Here is a 21,991-nt window from a genome sequence, read left to right as displayed (position 1 = left end):
ATTCCTATTCTACCCCCTTAGATGTCGTCACCCCGCGCGCCATATCGGTGATGAAGACCGACAACGCCGCCGCCGCGGCTGCGCTCAGGGGCGCCACGCTGGCCTTTCGGAAGGACAAGCTCGAACAGGTTGGGCAGCGGGCCGAGGGGGGAGGAACAGGAGGAGGAGGAGCTGCTACAGGGCGCAGTGGGAGGGACAATGGCGCGTTTACGGCTGCGACGGAGGCTGTGAGGGGGAGGGCTGAGGGAGCAGCAGCGGATGGGAGGACACAGCAGCATCAGCAGTCGCAGCGCCAACAGTTACAGCGCCAACAGTCACAGCAGCAACAGCAGCAGATGGATGGGATGATTATGGGCGGGGGTGGTGGCGCGTCGTCGGCGGCGTTTGGCTCTACGGGCGCCAGCAGCAGGATGGATGCGAAGAACCAGAGCTTGATCGCTGCGACGCTGGCGGCGAGTCGGAGCGCCAGTCCGACGGCGGGCGGCGGGAGTGCGAACAACACGAGCGCGAGCGTCAATATGGTTATGGGAGGAGGAGGTGGTGGTGAAGCCGTGGACTCGGGGCCCTTGGCGTCTGCTGGATCGCTGATTTCGATGTTTGAAAAGGCTAGGGGGAGGCCCTCGCCGCCAGAGTCTGTTGGGAGCAGCGTGGAGGACAGGGCAGACAAGGTGAAGAGCTTGGAGGACAGGACGGATAAGGCGGACAAGGTCAAGAAGAAGAGCAAAGCAGCGGGTAATAAGGGGGATGGACCGCCGACGCCGCCGGTTGCGAGGAAGAACAAGACGCGGCGTGATCCGGTGGCTGAGGGTCCGGCTGGGGACGGAAGGGCGAGGCCAAAGGCGCCGGCGGAGGCGTCGGGCGGCTCGGTAGCTTCAACTACTGTGCAGAGACAGCAACAGCAACAATCACATTCTCAACAATCACAATCACAACATATACAACAGCAGCAGCAACAGCCGGCGAGATCAAGGGACAGCAAGCCTGTTGTCTCTTCACCTCCAAGGCCCATGACGCCAACCCCCGTCTCTAATACAGCTTCTTCGCAACCATCCACGCCAGCTCCGTCGTCCTCGGAACACAAGAGCTCGCATGCTCGGCCGCGCGCGCTACATCCGTCGACACCGCCGCCCCTTAAACCGCTCATGAGCAGAAACGTCGCCGAAGTTCTTTCTCCGCAGCCGACGAGGGTGTCGAGGACGCCGTTGAGTCCCGTCACATCGGCGCACCTTACGCTCAGTCCGAGTATACACATTGCGCTTGCGTCGCCTTCGCCTGATCCTCCTAAAAAGAGTCGGAGTACTGCGACGAAGAGACCGCCTACGCCGCCGAAACCGAGGGGCAGTGGGAAGGATGTTGTGGATAAAGATAAAGATCAGCCTCCGCGTCGAGGCCGGTCGAATAGCCATCATTTAGATACGTCGTCGTCTGGCCAGGCGCGGAGTTCGATTACTTCCGCGGTATCTCGGTCGGCGGGACAATCGGTGTCTCCTTCTCGCCAGCAGAGAGAGCCTCGTCCGTCTTCGATGATTCTGGGCAGGAGACACTCTACAGTGAGCGTCGGATCATCTCCACATCGGGAGGTCGCTTCTCAAAGACGAATTGCCAACGGTTCACCGGGTCGGACGCAGCTGGACAATCTCACCGATGCGATTGTGGCTGGTTCATTGGCTTCTACACGATTGACACCGCATAACACGGGGCCTGCATCATTGGCTCCTCCTCCTTTGCCGAAACGGCAGAAATCACCTCGACTTTTACATACACTCCGACAGCCGCAATTACTAGACGAAGAGGACGATCAACACAAGAAAGGACATAGAGCGTTGCTACGAAAGGGCAAGCATGCGCATCATGAGGGATCACGGAAGAAATGGCGGGAAGAGATTCGGCCTCGGGAGAGGAAACGATATGAAGCGCTGTGGGCGTCAAACCGCGGGATACTGCTTACCGACACGCGGATGATGAGTCCAGCGACGAGTATTAGCAGTGATCTCGACAGGGACGTATCGCAGTGCGTGGCCAACGTCGTGGTGAGGGAGGTATGGAAGCGGTCGAGATTACCGCTAGACGAGCTGGCTGAGATTTGGGACCTGGTCGACCGAGGCAGGGCGGGGATGTTGAGCAGAGCAGAGTTTGTGGTGGGAACGTGGCTTGTTGACCAGCGGCTCAAGGGGAGAAAGGTGCCGGCCAAGGTGACGGATAGTGTCTGGGGGAGCGCAAACGGGGTCATGGTGAAGGGGCCGAATGGGAAGTGATGATGGTTTTGAGAGAGAGAGAGAGAGAGGCTTGTGTGATGAGATACAGATACCCCCTTTTTATAGAATAGAATACTAAGCATGCGAGCATTGTTGGATGAGTATGGTATGGAATATATATAGATTGGCTTGGATTGGTCGGACTTGGTTGTTACGACTTTATATGGCTGGAATTGGAAAGTAAAGATACTACCTACAGAGTATATTGTATATAGATTTTACAAAATAGTTATTCAGAACCAGGATTTGGAAAATGAAAGATGCTTGACTATTTGACTTGACTTGTTTACTCAACTGTTACAAGGCAAAAGTCACGGTTCAACAATGTCAATAGTAATTCGCCGGTTCCCCGACTCACATTAATCTATACATACTAATCTAAAAATCATCCATCAATCCGATTCATCAACGTTCCATTCAATCCATCGAAGTCAAAAAAGGCAATAGCAAAGCCAGTTCCATCTAATTTCCCAGCGCCGTTTCACATATGCAAGTTTGTCAGGTTTCCATTACGATTCCGCACTCCTTTAGAAAGTGCCAGACTTGAGGCGTGAGTTCGCACTTCTTTAGAAAGTGCTAGACTTGAGGACGGGAGAGGTCGAGTCGCCAATAGTGACGGAGACGTTAAAGTTGGTAATGGTAGGACCATACACAGCACCATAGAGAGAGTAGAGGCTGGCGCTGATGAGGGCGTCGCCCTTGGGGGCGCCCGCGGGGATGGTGATGGAGCGGGTGATGTTGTAGGTGACGTTAGACTCATCTATTATTTTGTTTTTGTTAGTTGGATAAAGCTAGGCTTTGATATAAGATGAGGAGAAGACATACCGGGTCCGAGGTAGGAGGAAGAGAGGACAGTGCCGAGAGACTCGGGGAAGCCGTCGCCGTTGGCGTATCCAAAGACGATGGCGACGTCGTAAACAGATTGGATGTAGTTCTCAGTCAGGACGGTGGCCTTGACAGTAGAGCCGGGGGCGATGGTCTCGGGCACAGCGATGCCGACGATGCGGGCGCTGGCGACGGCCAGGAGGGAGGCGATGGCGGCGACGTTGAAGAGCATCTTGAAGATTGTTGGTAGTTGGTTGTTCTTAAAAATAAGAAGTAGATAGTTATTGAAGAGTTGGAAGATTGTCTGTAAGGCTGTTGTTGTTGTGGATGTGAGTGTTGATGATGAGAAAGGAAGGTGATAGTGTGGAGGGAAAGAGTGTCTTTATATAGGTATTCGGTGGAAGGCCTCACACGAACAGTTTCTACACGGAATACCGGGTGTAAGTTATTTTCAGCATCATGCCGGTGGATCGGCATCAACACGAGCTTTTGGCTCCTTTGCGAGTCAACCAGTGACGATGCTGGCTTAGACGAATGTGAGGGGGAGGGACCCTTGTCCTATTTTGCCCCCTTCTTTGGTTTGGATGTCTCTGCCATTGAATCGATCTAGAACTTTTTGCTACTACGAAGTTACTGGGATAGGGTGGATGATGTCAGGTGGGAGGCGGGACACGACATTCTCTGTTTGCTACCGGATGCGTATGTAGGTGTACATGCATGTACGATTACGGTGAAGGTAAGGGGACAAGGTGTACGTCGGTGCTCGATACGGACTTATTCTTGCCCTGTGCTTGCCTTTGGGAAGGGATTAATGATCCTAGCGGCCTGAGTTGCCGATTGACACGACGCAATGACGCCTTGGGGCCGGATCTGATAGGCCGGGAGGAAGCATATACGAAAGAGGGCCTTTTTGGGCGACTAGACTAGGGCTGAGGGGGGTGATGCAGATCGGCGGAGATTGGGTAAGCGGGCAATCGGCTTTCTTTACTGTTGTTTTGTTCATGAGTCTATGGTAACAGGGGACCTACGTGGCGATGAGAGGAGGGATTGGTGCTGAGCTGAGAATTAAAGAGGGATTGGACAGGGTTGGTTGGTGGTGTTTGGGGCTTATGCATTGGGAGAGGCTGAGATGGTGTATATATAGATCGATGTACACTGTATAGTAATCTATATCATGCGAATAGTTTAGGACTTGTTAACGCCGGACTTGTAGGCTTTGTTGTTATTCTCTTTGATGAGAAAACAATAGGCATTTTTTGTAAATTCTAGTGTATGCTTTCTTTCCGGATGATTGGTAATTGGTACACCGTCTCTTTGTTCGTGTTTGTCAGGAGGGCGAAAATAGGAGATGCTGCGCGGATACGAGCGAGCTGCGTGGCTGCGACTGGGGTGGCGTTGGGCACTGCTTAAGGGGGTGCTTTGGAGCCAGAATTGGTAACTTCAACGAGGTGGATGAAATAATTCAACGTTGTATGAATATAGCGATTTATGTGATGTCTTGATACAAGTTTTGTTGTGTCTTTTTGTATGAGTGCAAAGAGTAGCATTTTGTTAGTGTTTGGGCCTAGCCAGAGTGGAGGGCTGCCTGCATTACGAACAAATTATTCCCGAATGGCTACAGATCTTCGGGACTGTCGTCATGCACGACAGCAAGCTCAAGCTTAAAAGTCAGTTGAGCACCTGACAATTTGGGCATAGACGCAACGTTGTATGCCTGGATGGCCTGTATAATTGAGCAAAGAAGAAAGAGGGTGTGATTTATGACTTCATAGTTGTATGTACCTTTTGCAGAAATGAAGGGTTTTTGTGGCTTTTCACTTTATTCTGCTATCGGGCCTATGGATCGGGATAATTACAGGACAATGGGCAAGATTTGGTGGTTTTGACCCACTTGGCGGGAGCGCCGGTAGATGATTGTTCGGCAGTGAAAGATTTTGACAGCTCGTGCGGCGTTTTGGTTTGAGGTGATGGTGATGATGCAATGAGAGTGTGTTGATGGGCAGACCGATGGGTGATGAAGATGTAAGTTGAAATTGAAGATGTAGACAACCAGACTATCTAGATGGTGACAGTCAAGTGCTGTTTTAGTTGACAACTGCGTGTTGCTTTAGCATTGTAGATGCTGGTAGCGGTGGATCCAATGACGGTCGAGGCTGTGCTCTGCCGCTGCTTGAGGGCGGGAATGGCTTCACATACCCTAGAATCACGACATTTTCTGTAAATTGAGAGTTCGCCTTAATAACCTACTTAGTTTCGGATGTATCGCACTGGAATCTGCAATTAATACTACTTGGATATTTCAATAGTTAGGAAAACCTTAGTTACTCTGGCGACACACATCTGCTCAATCGATCACATACAGTGAGCATATCTTGTAAGAAATATACCAACGATTGAAGAAAGTTATGTACATGTAGCATCGTTCTCGCTACAACTTCGTATTTGGAAACCAGTACTACCTACACATTTATCAAGCCAGGCTCCTCTGTATGTACCCAAAAAGAGCAGATCAAATTAGACAAAACAATGTACAAACGGTCAGCGATAAATACAGTCGTTGTGGTGCTTCAGATGCTGCGCGCAATTAAGAATTCACTCTGCAGACCTATATAAGATGATATTGCGTGGCTCCCTCCAACTTACTACAATGGCTGCTCACAGCCAATCATCTTCCGTAGTATAGTGGTCAGTATGCAAGCTTGTCACGCTTGAGACCCGGGTTCAATTCCCGGCGGGAGAGTTCCGCCAATCCTCTAAGAGGACGCATCTTTTTTTGCTCATTTTATTTTTTTCTCTCTACTTCTTTCTGTATGTAGTTCCCTTTATATCAGTTGTTATCGCTCCTTTGAAAGTCTATGCGCGATTCTTTCTTTTCCTGTCTTCATCATCAATAGCATCGGCTTTCCCTCCCTTCTCCCTTATTTCCTTATTTCCGGGTTTCAAGAGCGTCATCACCCCATCCTTCAGCTCATCGATGGAACCAATAAAAATGAGAGTCATCTTTGATGCTTGCGTTTCTTCTATTCTTGTAAAGTATACGCGTACGCACCTTGGGTGATACATAGGCGCTGGCCATCCTCCCCAATCCTCCCCAGCTTTCAGCTCGCATGGACGGAGCCAATAGATTGAGCGACATCTTGGCGTCCTCGCATGCCTGTAACCACACCACTCCGCAGCCTCACTGAAACAGGCAGACCAACCAATAGGACAGCTACAGTATGAGGTGTTGCCAAACTAATAATGTGAATAATGATTTGTGGTGGAGGGTTCGTTTTGGGTAGCGATTTTGTCTGCCTAAATTGGCATTTCAGCCTCACTATCCTCTTCCTTATCTTCTACGTTTTCTCTCCATGTTGAAACCAATCTCTGTATCATGCGATTTAAAGAAAAACACCTCTATTGTTATCCACTTATTACTCACTCCTTTTTGATGAAAAGATACTTCCGGAATGAAGTTACCACGCTTGTCTAAGCAATCTCTCGTCTTTTGTCTAATACCACTTGCTCAAGCTTATACGGTATTCGAAACCAACTGTACCACTCCCACCAGTCTATCAAACTACGTATCGTCACCCAACACTCGTGGTACTCTCGACATCCTATGGAGTTCTCTCTTCACAATCTTCGCTTGCACCTGGACACTTCAGCACCCCAATGTTCCCGCACAACGCAACGGCAGTCGCTTTGGACAAGCGGAAAATGTTAAATGGATGAGCGCCCAATGGAGAAGTACTCAATGGAGGAATGCTAAATGGGGGTTGAAAAGCCTGTACAGAAATATGCTGCGGATGCTCTGGACGGTCATTGCTCCCGAACTTATAATGATTGCGGCTTTTAATGACCTAATGAAGGCACGTGAGATCCTTCATAAAATGCGGAAATATGCTCAGGAAGATGGGGTTGCTTGGAGTTCAGCTCACAGCTATCTCGCAAATATGGGAGGCTTCGTCATCCGATACAAGCCGACAGAAGAACGAAATCACCATAACCCATACCACCTGAACGGCGAATGCATCTACCTACTTCGACAAAAAGGATATATTACAAAACTGCCCAACATCACAGAAGAAGAAATTAGAGACAAGTCGAAAGGTGATATATTTGTCAAATTGATTGCACTTGGCCAGATTGTTTGGTCTACAATTCAGATCATCGTACGGGCTGTTAGAAGGCTTCCCGTTTCACCTCTCGAGGTCGCCGTTGTGGCATTTGCTATCTCTGCGGTCTTCATATATTGTCTCTACTGGAACAAACCGCAGCGTGTTGGCGTTGCTCAAACAATTCAGTTAAAAGACGTTTTAATGCCCAAGAGGGGAGCCAAAATGGGACGATTCATGTTGAATGAAGGAGCTGTAATGGAAGAAGAAGATATATCGGAAGAAGCCATATCAAGCGAAGCAGCCATGGAATTGGTCACATCAGAAACGGGCATACCGGATGAAGGACCCCTACTAGAAGAAGGAGCGATGCCGGCTGAAGTGTATCAGTTACTCAAAGACCACGGAACTGACCGGGCTTTCAAGGATGCATCTCAGATGTTCCTCGAGGCCTTGGGGATTGACGTCGAACTAGATACTCTACCTGGTAGGCCAATCAGCGTCGACTCAGAGGATGGGACGAATGATAGGCTGGCGCTGGGCGTTGTCGGTATTGGTGCGGCAGTGTTTGGTGGAATCCACGTTGCGGCGTGGAACTTTGCTTTCCCATCAGCAGTTGAGTTGACCTTGTGGAGATGCACAAGCGTTTATACGGCCGCAGCTCCGCTTTGCACGATAGTGCTCATTAGCATCTACAACGAGCTGAATCTGAACGAGATTTTCGGAGAGAGCTTGTCTACCATCCTTTTCGTTGCCAGTACCTCGTTTTACGTCCTTGCGCGGCTGTTTATTGTTGTTGAGATGTTTCGGACGCTTTGTTTTCTACCCCCTGGGTCATATGTTTCGGCTTGGACATCTGGTATCCCGCACGTTGGTTAGTTGGTTGCGTTTTGTATTAGTTATACGACCCATAAGAGGTCTAGAACCACCCAGGGTTGCAATGAGTTGAGTGGTTATATAACTGTCAACATGTACTCTCATATAGCAATTACCGACATTCCAAATAGAGTTATTCAAGATGGGAGCGCCTCTTCAGCACCCCGTTGCAGATACCAGAAGGAAGTAACGAGAGTAGCAGATAACCAATACTTAACCAGGAGTCTAGAAGATCAAAGGTACATGTACATGGACGTCTTTCTTCTGCCTCCCGTCACCACATTTAGACTGCGCATAGTCGTTGGAGAATGTTGTATATATATTACTCACTCAAGCCACTCTATTACATATTGATCGAATTGGCTTAATATCATGCGTGTTTTTGCCTGTTTTATTTGCCACTCGTGGACCCGGTATTGCAATTGCAGTTGCAAATAGTTGACGATGCGCGCATTGCTGATTCAATTTCTTCTCATATTAATGTCATCATGATAACCTCGGTTATGTCAAACCAATAATCTCTCGTCTACAGTCTGGGCTGACCCAATTCAGACGGCGGCGCATCTCCGTCTGCGTCGTCACAGTGCGTCTCCAAAATGGCTCTGCCGCCAATCTGACACGATTCCGAATTTCCGACCACAGCAAAAGAGCAGCCAGCGACACTAAGACGCCGACTCATGTCCGTCAGACTAAGGGTCAGGTTTCATCCGAATCTTGAAATGACACAAGCTAGCCGGTGTCTCGAGCCAATCGGCTTCGTTCGCAGCTGACGGCAGTCGCAAATTTGCAGTCTATTCTCGGCGAGAGCGTTTCTAGAAAAAAACTAGCTCGGCGAGCATCGGTAAACAGTGGATGATGGCTTGCGGATCGATGGGTGGCTTGCATGATTTTAACATCATAGTGTGTCGCTTATAGAGCTCGATGGAGTACGAGAGTATATATCACGATGTATATAAGTTGTCAAGGGGTCCATGTCTCCATCATTGCCATCATCATCATCATCAACCAGCAAACAAATCATCTCAATGCAACACTAAAGCACCAAATCTCATCTTACCCCAGACTTACAAACACAAGTCCATGTATAGCCAGCTACCATACAACCACCCCGGACTGTCTTCACGACACGAGAGGGATCTCCACCAAGCCCTCGTCTCCCAATTCGGCCACTATGAAGCTGAATCTCGCTCTTCAAGATGCCCACCAAGGGCCGTTTCTTGCTCGAGACCTCGTAAGAGCCTCGTTCGAAATCCGAGGGCCTACCTTTCACAAATCGCCGCGCATCTCGGCCAAATTCGTCGGCACCATGGTGGTGTCGTTTCCCACGCAGGTTAATGCGGCAAGCCCGGGACAAATCACTACGGTGGTGAGTGATATTGTATGATTCAGCTACAGTATGCATTAGATTCACTGACAGGGGTTGTAGCTGTTCGAGCAACACAAGACGATAGAATATCGAGATTTGCAGTGGGACGAAGATGTCTCCACTGGCGAATCAATATACACCACTCCCATCGAATTCGAGTTCCCCGATGGAGCTTGTTACTGCGGCAAACCCCAGAAATGCCAGCTTCCGCCATCTTTGGACGTCACGGAGCAGAACATGAGAGTCAAGGTAGCTTATACCATGACTGTGTCTGTGGGCCGCAGTGTGCTTGGTGCAATGACAAAGACAAAGAGCGTGGGGATGGATATTCCATTCAGTTGCAATCCATCCATCGGAAGACTTCCACGATCATCCTGCGTTTTGTCGGTGCCAATGGACGAAAAGCCTGGACGACACAATGCACGCCTACGAAATACGGCAATGGAGGATCAAGAGCACGATGACGGCTCATGTCCGTCATATAACCCGAAATATGCACCATCCATCAAAGTCGAAGTTTTACTCCCACAGCCAGCCATCTTGATCCGTGGCCAGCCAACACCGGTTCAGATCCTTGTCCACACACCGACCGATATGATTGAATCAGGCAACGTCTATCTCCGCAGCGTATCCATGGATCTGAAAACATTAGTCACGACATCCACCGGCGCGATACCGCGAACAATCACGCAGAGAAGACATGGATGCAGCATGGCCGGCGCGGTCAAGGTTGACAACGAGCTATTCGAGGTCGATTCGGGAGCTTGGGGCAATTTTTTTGTCTTGAATACGAAGCCGACGACTGAGTCTTGCATATTGAAGATGGACCACGTGGTGGAGGTTTTGACGGGGTTCTCTGTTGGGCTCGGAAATGACATTAGAGTAAGTTGACTCGGAAACTCCGAACGTGATGAAGATTGAAGCTGACTGACTCGTGATTAGTATGCTGTTGCGGCATTTGAAGTTGTTGTCATGGATCCTCCACCCGCATACGAAGTGGGTGATGCGATTCAAGCATAGATAATAATAATCTACACTGGAGGATGTACGATAGATATGGTTATACCCGGGCGGAAGAGCCTTGATGGAAAAAGATGATACCCAGCCGTACTTACGACTTATACGACAAATATATTAGAGATACACAGCTTCGAAAGCTGCTTTATAGAATAAAGACAAATTATTGAATACACAACTCATCTAATGATTAATACAACTGTTACTCCTAACTCCATCCGTATGCTTTCATGATTAACTTCTACTGCGAATTCACTGCCACCCGCAGCGGCGTCTCTCCCCTCGTCCTTCTCCACCGATTGGTCGACTCAAGCAACTCGCCACAGCCATCAACCGCCCACGACCACTTCCTTAGAAATCCCGGTGTCACCTCCCAGCTATCCTTGTGGAACGGCTCCCCCCATAGAATCAACCCCCTGCGATCAGTTGGAACATCCTCATCCTCGGCTGTTTGAGCCCTGTTACCAAGCAACGAATGCGTCGTCTTAGGCGGCGGAGCGGTCATGCAGCTGATCAAGTTCCCCAAGAGGTCCGTCAGAAACTCCGCATGGCTAAAGTAGTTCTCCCACCGAATCAGATTGTCCCTCATCTTCGGAAAGGGAAACACGTCGATCCAGTTGGAGTGGGGGCACGACATCTGCAGCTTCGTCGGAGCGAGACTTTCAGGGAGCCGGATTTGCACGAGGGAGGTTGCTTCTGGGATATGAGGGAGGATCTTCTTCAACTGGGCCGTGGCGCTGCCTGTGCACTCGATAAAGGCATTCGGCTTGATGACTTTCTTGTTGTATGAGAGGCCCCTGAGGACGTTGAAGTGGATTAGATGCAGCAGGTGATCGGAGAGCAGGCAGTAGCTGAGGCCTAGCCAAGGAGCAGAAGTGCGGCCTGGGATTGTGGTAGAGACGGAGACTAATGCACCATGCGGAACAAGCTCCCTGTTTGGTTCTGGATGCTTCGAGACGACCAGCTGATTGGACGGAGCGGACTTGTCCTTTACAGGCACACAGGCAAAGTCGCTCGGAATATCCCGTGGCTTGATGTATGGTATGTCATCCTTACCGTCATCTATCCGCCAGCGATGGACTCGGTAAGGCTGTCCCGTGCCGTCAATTCTCCTATCCCGGGCTCTCGATCCTTGATGCGAGGTGTTAGTTCTAAGGGAATAGTCGCTTCACACAACTGTGATTGCTCTACGTACGATGTGCTCTCTGATTTAGCCGGTTCTGAATCTTTCTACGCGCCAAACGGATCTCGCTGGCCGTCAGATCTGCATCAGAATCAGGAATCGATCGAGCCTTGCCCAATGCTCGAGTATGTGTGCGCGAGCTTGGCGCCATGACAATAAGAGTGTGTAGCCAAAGAGAGGAATAGTAGTAATCAGATGTATACAGAGATACAAGTTACCTCCTTGCATTCCACAGGGTATTACAGAGGGATGAAATAAACAAGAGAGAGTGTGAATCCAGCCCGTTGGTGATGCTGCGGCTAGGGGTCGGCGTTTAGCCTCCACGCCGGCGGACTATCCCGCAAGAGGCAAAAAGTGTCATCACTCCGTGTGGGCAGAATCGGCAGATGTGGGACCTGCGGCGTCTTACAAGTCCGCCGGAGTGGGAATGAGGAGAGCTAAACTCAACGGGGGAAAAAGCATCAGCCGGGGATTGAGGATATTGTCGGATTTATGGGGGTTCGTGCATGAGGCTTGAAACTGGCGAGAGATGGAGGCGAGATGGATACGCGTATACACGAATACACGAGGATGTTGAGATGGATATCCGGATTCATGAAGATGGAAAAGAGCTGGATATATAAGAAGAAGCATTTTCCACGATGGATGGATAGCAGAAATCATCGCTGAATTACACAGATCTCATCACCACCACTTACACCATTACCACCACTTACACCATTACCACCACTTACACCATTACCACCACTTACACCATTACCACCACTTATACTATCATAATTGTCACTTACACAGGCATCACTTACACCACAACCATCATGTCTCGCTACGCAGAGTCTCACATCTCTCCCCAAGGCCCCGGCGACGCCAGACCAACCGCCCTCCAAGTCGTCAAAGACGAGCAGATGACCGACCAGCTCAAGGGCAAGGTCATCGTCGTCACCGGTGTCTCATCCGGTCTTGGTGTTGAGACTGTCCGTGCCCTAGCCACCACCGGAGCGTCCTTCATTCTCACTGCTAGAGACCTTACCAAGGCCAAGAGTGCTCTCGGCGACATCTTTGATGCGTCACGCATGAAGCTTGTCGAGATGAACCAGAACTCGCTTGCTAGTGTTCGGGCTGCGGCAAAGACTATTCTCGCTGACACGCCCAAGATTAACATTCTCATCAACAATGCTGGAATTATGGCTGTTCCTGATCTACAACTCACTGATGATGGCCACGAATCACAATTTGGTGTTAACCACCTCTCTCACTTCCTCTTCTTCCAGCTGCTCAAGCCTGCCCTCCTTGCTGGTAGCATCCCTGAATTCGGCTCTCGCGTCGTCAACGTCTCTTCCGCCTCGCACCGCTTCTGCGGACTCAATGCCTCAGACAACTATAGCTTCCAAAAGGGCGACTACAACAAGTGGGTTTCCTACGGCCAGTCCAAGACGGCAAACGTCTACATGGCCAACGAGATTGAGCGACGCTACGGATCACGCGGCCTCCACGGCTGGAGTCTTCACCCCGGCGGCATCCAAACCGGCCTGATGAGATACATCCCGGAGGAGGAAGCCAAGGCCATGGTTGCGCAGATCGGGCCGGAGGTTCTGCAGGGAATGAAGAGCCCGGAGCAAGGGGCGGCGACGCAAGTTTGGGCGGCGATCGCGAGGGAGCTGGAGGGTAAGGGAGGAAAGTATCTGGCTGATGTTGCTGTGGCTGTGCCTGGGCCGGATGATAAGGATATGTCGAAGCCGACGACGGTGAAGCACACGTATGATGCGGCTGAGGAGGCGAGACTGTGGAAGGATTCGCTGAAGCTTGTTGGCTTGGAGGATGACCAGTAGGGGAGTTGAGAGAGTACTTGCATGTAGCGGGGATAATGTATATTTAAAAGCATAGAGATAACAGATGCTTGTCCTTCCAATTGTCTGCCATCAATATCAAAGTTTGGCTGGGTATACTCGTCTGCTTGCTCCAACGACTACTAGTGATATTTAGTGCATATCTCAACCATCGTCGCACACAGAATCTTTCAGAAAACTCTGTACGCTAAGTCGGCTTGCTTCTCACTTGGCTATATTATGTTATTCACACATCGTTGAGTCATTCTGTGTCTAACACGCAAGCAATTCTGACTCCTGCATCGTCAACAATCGCCTACAAATGGAAATGGCCCTTTCAGTCCGATGACGGAGGCCACCTGGAGCCAGTTGAGGTTCTTGGACCGGAAACCTGGAAATTAGTAGAGCGATACATTGGAGTGAAACAAGCCCACCTCATTAACTCTTTTAGAGATAAGTCGATACGTCTAATTCGTGAAAATTCCAAGAGACGGGTGAGTTGTTAGTGTTGGTGCTAGTATACTCTCTGAATCAAAGGGTCACACATAGACTTGTCTTTCGATGGCGGCACGGTTTCTGAGATCATCACCTTACATTCGAACGAGAGCCCTGATGAAGGTTGTAATAATACAGATGGATGGGTTGTCCTCCGGGAGCTTGCTTTCCGTACATTAGAAGACGGAAACAATGAGGGCTCTCCCTTCATCCTCTCCACCCTTCAGCCGTGGTCTCAGTTCAGCCAACCAAATTTCTATAGAACCGCATTCACCGCTTCGCCTATGTATCCCTTTGAGACATCTGGCACCAAGGCACCGAGCCGTGTCTCAGATAACCAGCAGACCCGGCATCTCCTAGGCCGAGCGTAACGCGAATGGTGGGGATCACCGTCCGTGGCAGGCAAAGTGAGACATGCGTCTCTATCACATCGCCAGTCACACAAGATAAGGGCCGCTGTGATTGACAATTGTGTTGTTATTCGCGCAGATCGCAATATCCTCCTTGCATAAAATGACCGTGCTCGCAATAAGCAATTCTTTGTCTCACGCGAAGAGGCCGATATATCCGCACCGAGCTGAAAGATCACGAGCTGAGTGCCGGCATCCCAGGTTCCCGTCCTATGTATGACGTCGAGGGCCGATAAGGCGCCATGAGACTCTTACTCAGACTGTTTGAACCGCCGTGTCGGTGAGAGAAACAATGAGCCAGAGTGACTCATGTTTAAGGATAGGCCCTTTGTACCTGTCATGTGGCCAGTATAATGAGATTGTCTCTGTTGTGTGTCTTTGGGATCGCCGACCTGGACACGCTATGCCGGATGCCCTTGGTATGTTTTCAGCTTGGATTGTGCTCCATCGCAATGAGAGGGAGCATCTATTACAACTCCCTTTAATCCATCTAGTAAGAGTATCGTCGAGCTTAGACTCCCCTTGGTAGCATAGCATCCGAGAGACGATGCCTAATGGTCTCTCTATATAAAGCCACTCGATGCACTTACAGTAGTTTCTCGATATGACCACGTTCATGGTCGAGACCTAATAAGGCTTTCAGGTGTCATAAAGCCATGACTGGGACCTAGCTGTGGCACAATGATCGATCGATCAACCCCCACGAAAGAATAGGTCTGGGCGCCTTCTTGACCGCGGCTATTACTCAGCTTCGACTTGGAAAGAACAGTCATATTGCACGGCTAAATAGCAGGGGGTCGCTGTTTAGACATAAGCTTAATACAAGGCTAGTGATCGACAGCTAGCTTTCCCATCGGGCTGGCAGTTTCACTCGGGGTCTCGCGGCGGGCATGCTGTCTGTCTAGGGGAGAGCAGAAAACAGGCAGATCATTATTGAAGAGGTGCTGAAGGACATGATTCAATAACCTAATTTCCTGGGACGCAGGGTGATACCATCGCCAAGATTAGATATATTTGCAGATGTGCTTCATCGTCGGGAAGCATCTCAGACTCTGGAAAAGGTGCGTAACATAAGGCACAATATCCTCCTTCGCTATTGCCTGCATGTCTTACATATAGCGTGTATGCCCTTGTGAACCTGTAGCCAGTGGTTCCACAAATGTCACAAATATCGGAGCGATAGTAGTTGCCGTACTCGTAATAACCGAAGTAGAGAGGCGCCCTTATACACCACTCGATTAAGTTCGCGTCCACGGGGACCATAGACTAGCCCCCGTGCCAAATCATAGTCTATCATATTTCACATCGGTAAACCCGTAGCAGTTGTCTGACCATTGCCTCTCTGATCATGGAGAGACAAATACTGTTCTGAATGATGAAATACCCTTGGGGCTCAAGTTCTCAGTTCGTAATGATGCCCGTGGGGGTTGTCTGCCGTCGTATCCGATGAACCTGGGTGGGTGGTGGCTGATGGCAGTGTTTGGCGCTTCACAGGTATTATTCATACAGAAACGCGAATAAATACCCCATCTTCTCTCTTCCTGGCAAAGGCCCAAAGAAACAAGTCGTGAGCACCGCGAAACAATCGTCTGTACAATAATGAAGCCTCTTGGTGTAGTCGCCACGGCGCTGCAAGTCTTGTTGTCTGCTTGCTTGTCTCAGGCCCTCTCGACCACAGAAAGTGATTTCCCTTCGTTGCTCGATGCTACTCTCGATGAGCTGCGCTTCGGGCTGAACAACAACCACTTCACCAGTGTCGATCTTGTACATGCCTACATTGACAGGATTTCAGAAGTGAATCCTGACTTGAAGGCTGTCACTGAGATCAACCCCGACGCGCTCTCGATCGCTTTGGAGCGAGATACGGAGAGGAGGGCGGGAATAAACCCTGCTAAGCAGCCTCTCCATGGCATACCCATCCTCCTCAAGAACAACATTGCCACAGACGATGAGATGAACAACACTGCTGGCTCATACGCGCTGCTGGGTGCCAAAGTCCCTCATGATAGCACCATTGCCTCCAAGCTGCGCAAAGCTGGCGCTATCATTCTCGGCAAGGCCAACCTCTCGCAATGGGCTTCCTCTAGGGAGGTGGTCTTTCATGAAGGTTGGTCGGCTCATGGTGGCCAGGCAGTTGGCGCATACTTTCCAAAGCAAAACCCGAGAGGCTCATCATCGGGGAGCGCCATAGCAGCTTCTCTCGGTCTCGCCTGGGCAGCTGTTGGGACAGACACGGGTGGATCAATCCTCATGCCCGGGCATGCGAATAACGTCGTCGGATTTCGTCCCACGGTGGGACTAACTTCCCGATATCTTGTGATTCCATACTCGCTAAGACAAGACACCGTCGGTACCTTGACTCGGACAGTCAAGGATGCTGCATATCTCATGCAGGCCATGGCAGGGCGTGACAAGCAGGACAATTACACGGATGCGATTCCTTTTGACACGATACCAGACTATGTTGCAGCATGCACGAACTCGGGTCTCAAAGGCAAGCGGCTCGGCGTATCCCGTAACACAATGGCGACAGATATTGATCCGTCTGCAAACACTGACCCGGAAGCATTCGAGAAAGCGCTGGATGTACTTCGTGAAGCTGGCGCAGAGATCATTGACAATATTGACTTGCCATGCAATATCCCCTTCACCGGCCACACCAAAGAGCGCACAAGTAACCTTGCGTCCAACGACTCTTCCACGGATGCCGGCTTCATTGCGGTCTTTTCCATCGTCGGGGCCGACTTTTTATCCAACTTGCCGGAAAAGTACCTCAGCCTTCTCAAAGAAAACCCAAACAACATCACCTCAGTTAGCGATCTGCGGGAATTTACCAGAGACGATCCTCAAGAGGGATTTCCGCGCTTCGACACCACGGCATGGGATGGCTTCCTCAAATTTGGCCTCAACAACACGGACCCGAGTTATTGGTCCAACGTTACAGCGGATAGAGAGTTACTCGGACCGTTGTGCTTCACAGGAGCGTTAGAAAAGTACAATCTAGACGCAATGGTACTCCCGACGCCGTACTCGGTCTTGATGGCATCTGGCCTTGGGCTTCCCGTCGTCAGTGTACCGCTGGGCCGCGCTCCTGATGATTCTCCCATTATTCCATCAGACAGAGGAAAATTGATACTATCAGCCCCCAACGGTCCGTTCGGCATCGCCTTTTCCGGCCCGGCGTTTAGCGAAGAGAAGCTGTTTGCCATGGCGTACGACTTTGAGCAGCGTACAAACGTCCGTACGTCAATCAAGCCGTTTATTTCGCCTACAACGGAATTGGCGCATGTTGTGCGGAAACGGTGTCTGCAGGATCCAAGAGGTGCCTGTGGGAAGGAATTTAAATAAACTTGGTAATGCGGCTATTTGCTTTTAGGCGATGATGATCTTGTGTTTGTCAAGTCGATAGTCCTGCGTTGGGAGTAGTGCTTGTGAAGCCATCTAGCAGTGAATAGGATAATAATAAACTCTGTCAACCATCCGTAACGACGAGATCCCATAAAATGATAATAATTTCACAATCACATGTATGCATGTTGAGTAATTCAAGTCAATGTGTCGCCTTCGCTTTTATTGGTCATTGAAACAACGGCGGCCAAGACCGTAGGATCGACCTCAAAATAACGACTCGAGCCGAAAAGGAGATAACACTCCGCATCTTATTGCTGTGCCAGTCAAGTCTAGATATGCATCGGAGTCGGTCATGCGATCTGAATACCGAGAGCGAAATGTACGTTGCCGGCTTCAGATGCTTGCCGCGCGCTTGATCTAGTCTTGGCTGCATCATACCCATAATAGCACGGAGATTTGGTACGCTAGCATGGTCGCATGGTTAGGCTTATTTGACAGCTGGAGACGCATGGATTTCAAGGAGTATCGGGGCGTATGAGCTGACGATGCAACTCTGCGGCTGGAGCGCACTTCGGTTCGACCACGGAGTCCGTTGTGGGCTGATAGATCCGATGCTGCAAGCGATCGAGTACCAGCTGCGTTATCATACTGTGAACAACACAGTCTCGGAAGCTGGATATTTGGCATTGAGAGAAGCATGCTGTCCATAAAACATGGCCATCTTTGAGCTGATGATCTGCTTTCCTTTGGCTGAGACGCAAGATGAAGATATCAAACCTTTCCAGGTCATTCAAGCTCTCAGCATCGCCCACTCAAAGCCCCGACAGCGACTCGGACCGTCGGCTCGACCCTCTTCACTGAACCAGCATCTCGGCCATTATCCAAACCGTTTAAAGTCCCACGATCGAATCGGAGGCAACACCGCGCAGTTTTATGGAGAAGGACCTGATTCATCGTAATTCCGTGCTGACAGATGCCTCTGTAATCGTGTGGATCCCTTTATTAACCCGCTGACTCACCCAGAACTGGCCAATCACCGCAACGCCGAGTCAAAGATCTATCAGAACACGAGATACGGGGGAGTTTGTCGCATTTTTCGGAGGAGGAGTTAAGATCTTATAAGTTTTCTTGAGATATAAAGGATATTTCTGAGTGATTTTTGCAAGAGCCTTTGCGAGCAAAAAAAAAAAAAAAAGAAGATTAGAAGGGTGAAAAGACGGATGGTTTTGGCGAGGATATCGACGAGAATCTCCCCGTTCAAGCAAAATATTTTGGCGGGTCGTGGGATTATTGCTGCTGCTGCACCCAGAGGCAGGGTTTTTATATCGAATTCTGCATCAAAGAGATACACTTTCAACATGGCTGAGGAGTGTGGCAAAAATGAAGCGAGCACTGCAAAGGAGGAGCTTCCTCCGCTGACGGACCATGAGTTTAAGAACTATAACCGTCTTGCTGAAAGAATGGAGTTGTTTGTAAGTAACATCGCTGCTCTCACTTATACTAGTGTCATGTATAGAGCATGTATATGTATATACATGCATAACCACATGTCTGTTGCATCATCTCACACTCTACTCACAGCACAACAACTTCCGCCGATCATGGAACATCCTCTGGCAAGCCTGCACCACTGGCCGTCGTCCTCAAGGCATGTCCATCAAGCAACTCCTCAACATCGGCACCGAGTTCGCTGAGCATCTCACCATACATCATTCAATCGAGGAGACTTATTTCTTCCCCCGGCTGGCCCAGAAGATGCCTGAGTTTAACCCCAAGAATGGCGACCTGGTGAAACAACACGCTCAGATCCACGAGGGCCTAGAGGGATTCGAAAAGTACCTGAACGAAGTAAAGAGCGGCGAGAGGGACTTTGAGTTGAGCGTTTTGAAGGAGAAGATGGAGAGCTGGGGAGGTGTGCTGTGGGCGCATTTGGACGATGAGGTGAGATCGTTGGGGGCAGAGAATATGAGAAAGTTTTGGACATTACAGGAGATTCGGCGGTTCCAAATGTAGTTGGTTCCGTTGCGATATCTCTTTCCTCTTTTGTTTGTAGATACTCTTTTGGAAGCATGGTTACTAGGTATGACCCAATGGTAGATAAAGCGATGTAGACAGATCAAGATGATTGGAAAAGATACATGCATGCATTCATAAACGTAAATGGTAAAATATAGCTCAACTATTACATGTGATCCAAACAAGCAAGACAGACAAAAAGCTTACATACCTATCCAACATTCTACCATTGCCAAGGTTCCCAAATATTCTTGCGAGACCAAGCACGTCTTTTACTCCGGTAGATAACCTTACCCGCTGTGTATCTATATGTTGTACTGAGACAGGTGCCGAAAATGCCTGCGCCTTTCCGGGTTCTGTGAGTCCTATCACTTCAACTTCATGTTGCACAACCGCTCACGTCACCCAACAGACACCTCACCCCTTTCACCGGGGATTTCGAGGAGAAGAAAATTCAAGAATCTTAAGCCGTCTCTCGCCAGAGATCAATCATCTGTCCCGTTGAAGGGTACATTGCCAGCAAGGCAATCGCCGTCTCAGGGAGAGGTCCTCCACCAACCATGCCCCATTGGACGGTCAATGGGGCCCAGGCCAAGTTGCGGAAGAAGCTCTTGTTCCAAGTCTTTGCCCAAGCGGCGTCCTTGGCCTGAGCGCTCTTGCGGGTGCGCTCCAACAGCAACCTGGCGAGCTCCATGAAGGTATACGCACCCCAGCATCGCACGCTGAGGAGGCCAAACTTGCCCATTGTCGTGGGCTTCAGATCAATGGCCTTTTTGCTGCCCAGGAACGCGAGGTTCTCAAACACTTGATATAGGATGAGGGCGACGATCTGGCTGAGACCAAAGGCGGTGTCGAAATGCGCCAGAGCGACCGACCCTGATCCCTCCTTCTCGGCATCTTCTTTCTTGGGGCGCGGCCTGGAGAGGACTCGCTTGAGCGCAAAGTACAGGCCCAGCAGACCCCAGAGCCGGTTGATCGTCCGTGCCTCGCTTAGCACGCCCGCAAAGGCCTTCAGCTTGGTCGCCAGGTTAAGCGCAAACGCCGCCCCGGGAGGCGCTGGGGCTGATGAGAGAACGACGGTCGTGGCGGGCGGCAGCTGGAAGGCCATGGCAATGAGCTTCTGTGCTGACTGTCGCAGGGCATTGCGGCTCAGCGTCTCGAGCACGGCGCCCGACAGCTTGGAGGAGTAGCAGAGGAACTGCAGGACGGCATCGGCGCCGGCGCGGGTCTGGAGGCATCGCAGCAGATGGCCAGCAAAGGCATCCGCGTTGGAGGGCACAGCGGCTAGAACGGCGCCAATGGGAGCCTTGGCCGGCGTGGGAATCGAGGGAAGAGGATCGGCTACGGCAATGGCTGAAGAGTCGATGGCGGCGGCCACTTCAGTCGAGGCCGAGTCGACGGGGATGTCGGCCACGTCGGTCATTGTGGCGGGAGGAGAGGGGAGAGAAGGAGGACAAAGAAGAGGAAGCGAGACGAAGCGAAAGAATGGGAGGAGAGAAAAGAGCCGAGGCGAGGAGAGGAACAAGAAGTAAAGGTGACGATAAAGGGCGCGGTTATCGATTAGAGCCGATCCGAGTCTTATCTCAAGACCGAGTTGAATTGCGATTGCCAAGATTCAGATGCAGACGCTGATGTTGATGCTGATGCTGCACTGAAAGCGGTTGATTGACGCAACCTTGGACGCGCGCTGACTCTCAATGTTTGGGGTAATGTAGCATCAATTAATTAAAGTAATCCAATTGCCCTGCCCTGGGTGAGCAGCTCAGCTCTTATTATTAGCCTCTTTGCTGTAAACCTACCGCCTGTTGAGGCGCTGCCGAGGTCCACCCCCACAAAACCTCGGATAAGGCGTAAGATCCACTGCCGCGATTCTCTCCACGTTTTGGCTTGCTGCCACTCGGCTCTAGATTATTAATATTTTTAAAGTTCCACTCTCTTTTGGGGATCAAGAGAAACTGTGTACTTTATTTCATGTCAGATGAGGGATTCCAATGACATTGACGGGTCTGATTGGTGGCACTGTGACACGGTGCACAGTGATTTGGAGGCGCGTTGGTGGTGTGTTGTCGACAGCCGTCGTAGCGTCTGGGGGGCTCCACAGAATCGACTTACAGGGGGCTTCTCACGTCCAACGTAAGATCTCGCAGAATTGAATCTATTCAAATGAAAGGGAATGGCTCATTAGCGCAGTAAGTAAATATTTAGTATTCTCCACTGCCGAGTCAAACGGACAGCCTCTTGTAGAAGAGTTTAGTATCTTGCTTCTGTGGTTTT

The 21,991-nt window shown here is 50.3% G+C and overlaps 9 protein-coding genes and 1 non-coding gene across 10 annotated transcripts; 7 read left to right on the top strand and 3 right to left on the bottom strand.

Moving 5' to 3' along the window:
- Positions 1 to 169: 169 nt before the first annotated feature.
- On the top strand, positions 170 to 2,509 carry V8C40DRAFT_255162 (uncharacterized protein). The gene has a single exon (XM_083217986.1). The coding sequence runs from the start codon at positions 336 to 338 to the stop codon at positions 2,253 to 2,255; it is 1,920 nt and encodes a 639-aa protein (XP_083068878.1). The 5' UTR covers positions 170 to 335; the 3' UTR covers positions 2,256 to 2,509.
- Positions 2,510 to 2,821: 312 nt separating this feature from the next.
- V8C40DRAFT_269787 (uncharacterized protein) lies at positions 2,822 to 3,312 on the bottom strand (the record flags this gene model as incomplete). Its single annotated transcript, XM_083220126.1, has 2 exons — positions 2,822 to 3,015; positions 3,081 to 3,312. 2 exons carry the CDS (start codon positions 3,310 to 3,312, stop codon positions 2,822 to 2,824), a joined length of 426 nt encoding a protein of 141 aa, XP_083068877.1.
- A 2,436-nt stretch (positions 3,313 to 5,748) lies between these two features.
- Positions 5,749 to 5,820, top strand: V8C40DRAFT_t190. The gene has a single exon. It is a non-coding gene; the product is annotated as a tRNA-Asp (tRNA).
- A 516-nt stretch (positions 5,821 to 6,336) lies between these two features.
- Positions 6,337 to 8,231, top strand: V8C40DRAFT_107654 (uncharacterized protein). Its single transcript, XM_083210742.1, has one exon. It carries the CDS (start codon positions 6,530 to 6,532, stop codon positions 8,054 to 8,056), a length of 1,527 nt encoding a protein of 508 aa, XP_083068876.1. The 5' UTR covers positions 6,337 to 6,529; the 3' UTR covers positions 8,057 to 8,231.
- A 993-nt stretch (positions 8,232 to 9,224) lies between these two features.
- Positions 9,225 to 10,439, top strand: V8C40DRAFT_277341 (uncharacterized protein; the record flags this gene model as incomplete). Its single annotated transcript, XM_083220953.1, has 3 exons — positions 9,225 to 9,419; positions 9,480 to 10,301; positions 10,362 to 10,439. 3 exons carry the CDS (start codon positions 9,225 to 9,227, stop codon positions 10,437 to 10,439), a joined length of 1,095 nt encoding a protein of 364 aa, XP_083068875.1.
- A 106-nt stretch (positions 10,440 to 10,545) lies between these two features.
- On the bottom strand, positions 10,546 to 11,862 carry V8C40DRAFT_255159 (bZIP transcription factor). The gene is made up of 2 exons (XM_083217985.1): positions 11,632 to 11,862; positions 10,546 to 11,567 (listed from the first exon to the last, which is right to left on the bottom strand). Exons 1-2 carry the CDS (start codon positions 11,768 to 11,770, stop codon positions 10,678 to 10,680), a joined length of 1,029 nt encoding a protein of 342 aa, XP_083068874.1. The 5' UTR covers positions 11,771 to 11,862; the 3' UTR covers positions 10,546 to 10,677.
- Positions 11,863 to 12,437: 575 nt separating this feature from the next.
- Positions 12,438 to 13,448, top strand: V8C40DRAFT_277339 (NAD(P)-binding protein; the record flags this gene model as incomplete). The annotated part of the gene is made up of 1 exon (XM_083220952.1): positions 12,438 to 13,448. One exon carries the CDS (start codon positions 12,438 to 12,440, stop codon positions 13,446 to 13,448), a length of 1,011 nt encoding a protein of 336 aa, XP_083068873.1.
- A 2,333-nt stretch (positions 13,449 to 15,781) lies between these two features.
- V8C40DRAFT_107612 (amidase signature domain-containing protein) lies at positions 15,782 to 17,916 on the top strand. Its single transcript, XM_083210741.1, has one exon. The coding sequence runs from the start codon at positions 15,950 to 15,952 to the stop codon at positions 17,696 to 17,698; it is 1,749 nt and encodes a 582-aa protein (XP_083068872.1). The 5' UTR covers positions 15,782 to 15,949; the 3' UTR covers positions 17,699 to 17,916.
- An 865-nt stretch (positions 17,917 to 18,781) lies between these two features.
- On the top strand, positions 18,782 to 19,847 carry V8C40DRAFT_255153 (hemerythrin domain-containing protein). Its single transcript, XM_083217984.1, has 2 exons — positions 18,782 to 19,173; positions 19,283 to 19,847. Exons 1-2 carry the CDS (start codon positions 18,922 to 18,924, stop codon positions 19,712 to 19,714), a joined length of 684 nt encoding a protein of 227 aa, XP_083068871.1. The 5' UTR covers positions 18,782 to 18,921; the 3' UTR covers positions 19,715 to 19,847.
- On the bottom strand, positions 19,841 to 21,463 carry V8C40DRAFT_255150 (uncharacterized protein). The gene has a single exon (XM_083217983.1). It carries the CDS (start codon positions 21,138 to 21,140, stop codon positions 20,181 to 20,183), a length of 960 nt encoding a protein of 319 aa, XP_083068870.1. The 5' UTR covers positions 21,141 to 21,463; the 3' UTR covers positions 19,841 to 20,180.
- Positions 21,464 to 21,991: the final 528 nt, after the last annotated feature.

This window comes from Trichoderma camerunense, assembly GCF_050948025.1.
Source record: "Trichoderma camerunense strain CBS 138272 chromosome Unknown V8C40scaffold_20, whole genome shotgun sequence".
In the NCBI taxonomy this organism is placed as follows: Eukaryota; Fungi; Ascomycota; class Sordariomycetes; order Hypocreales; family Hypocreaceae; genus Trichoderma; species Trichoderma camerunense.
Note: the sequence above shows the minus strand (reverse complement) of the source record. Positions and strands in the feature narration are given on the sequence as shown.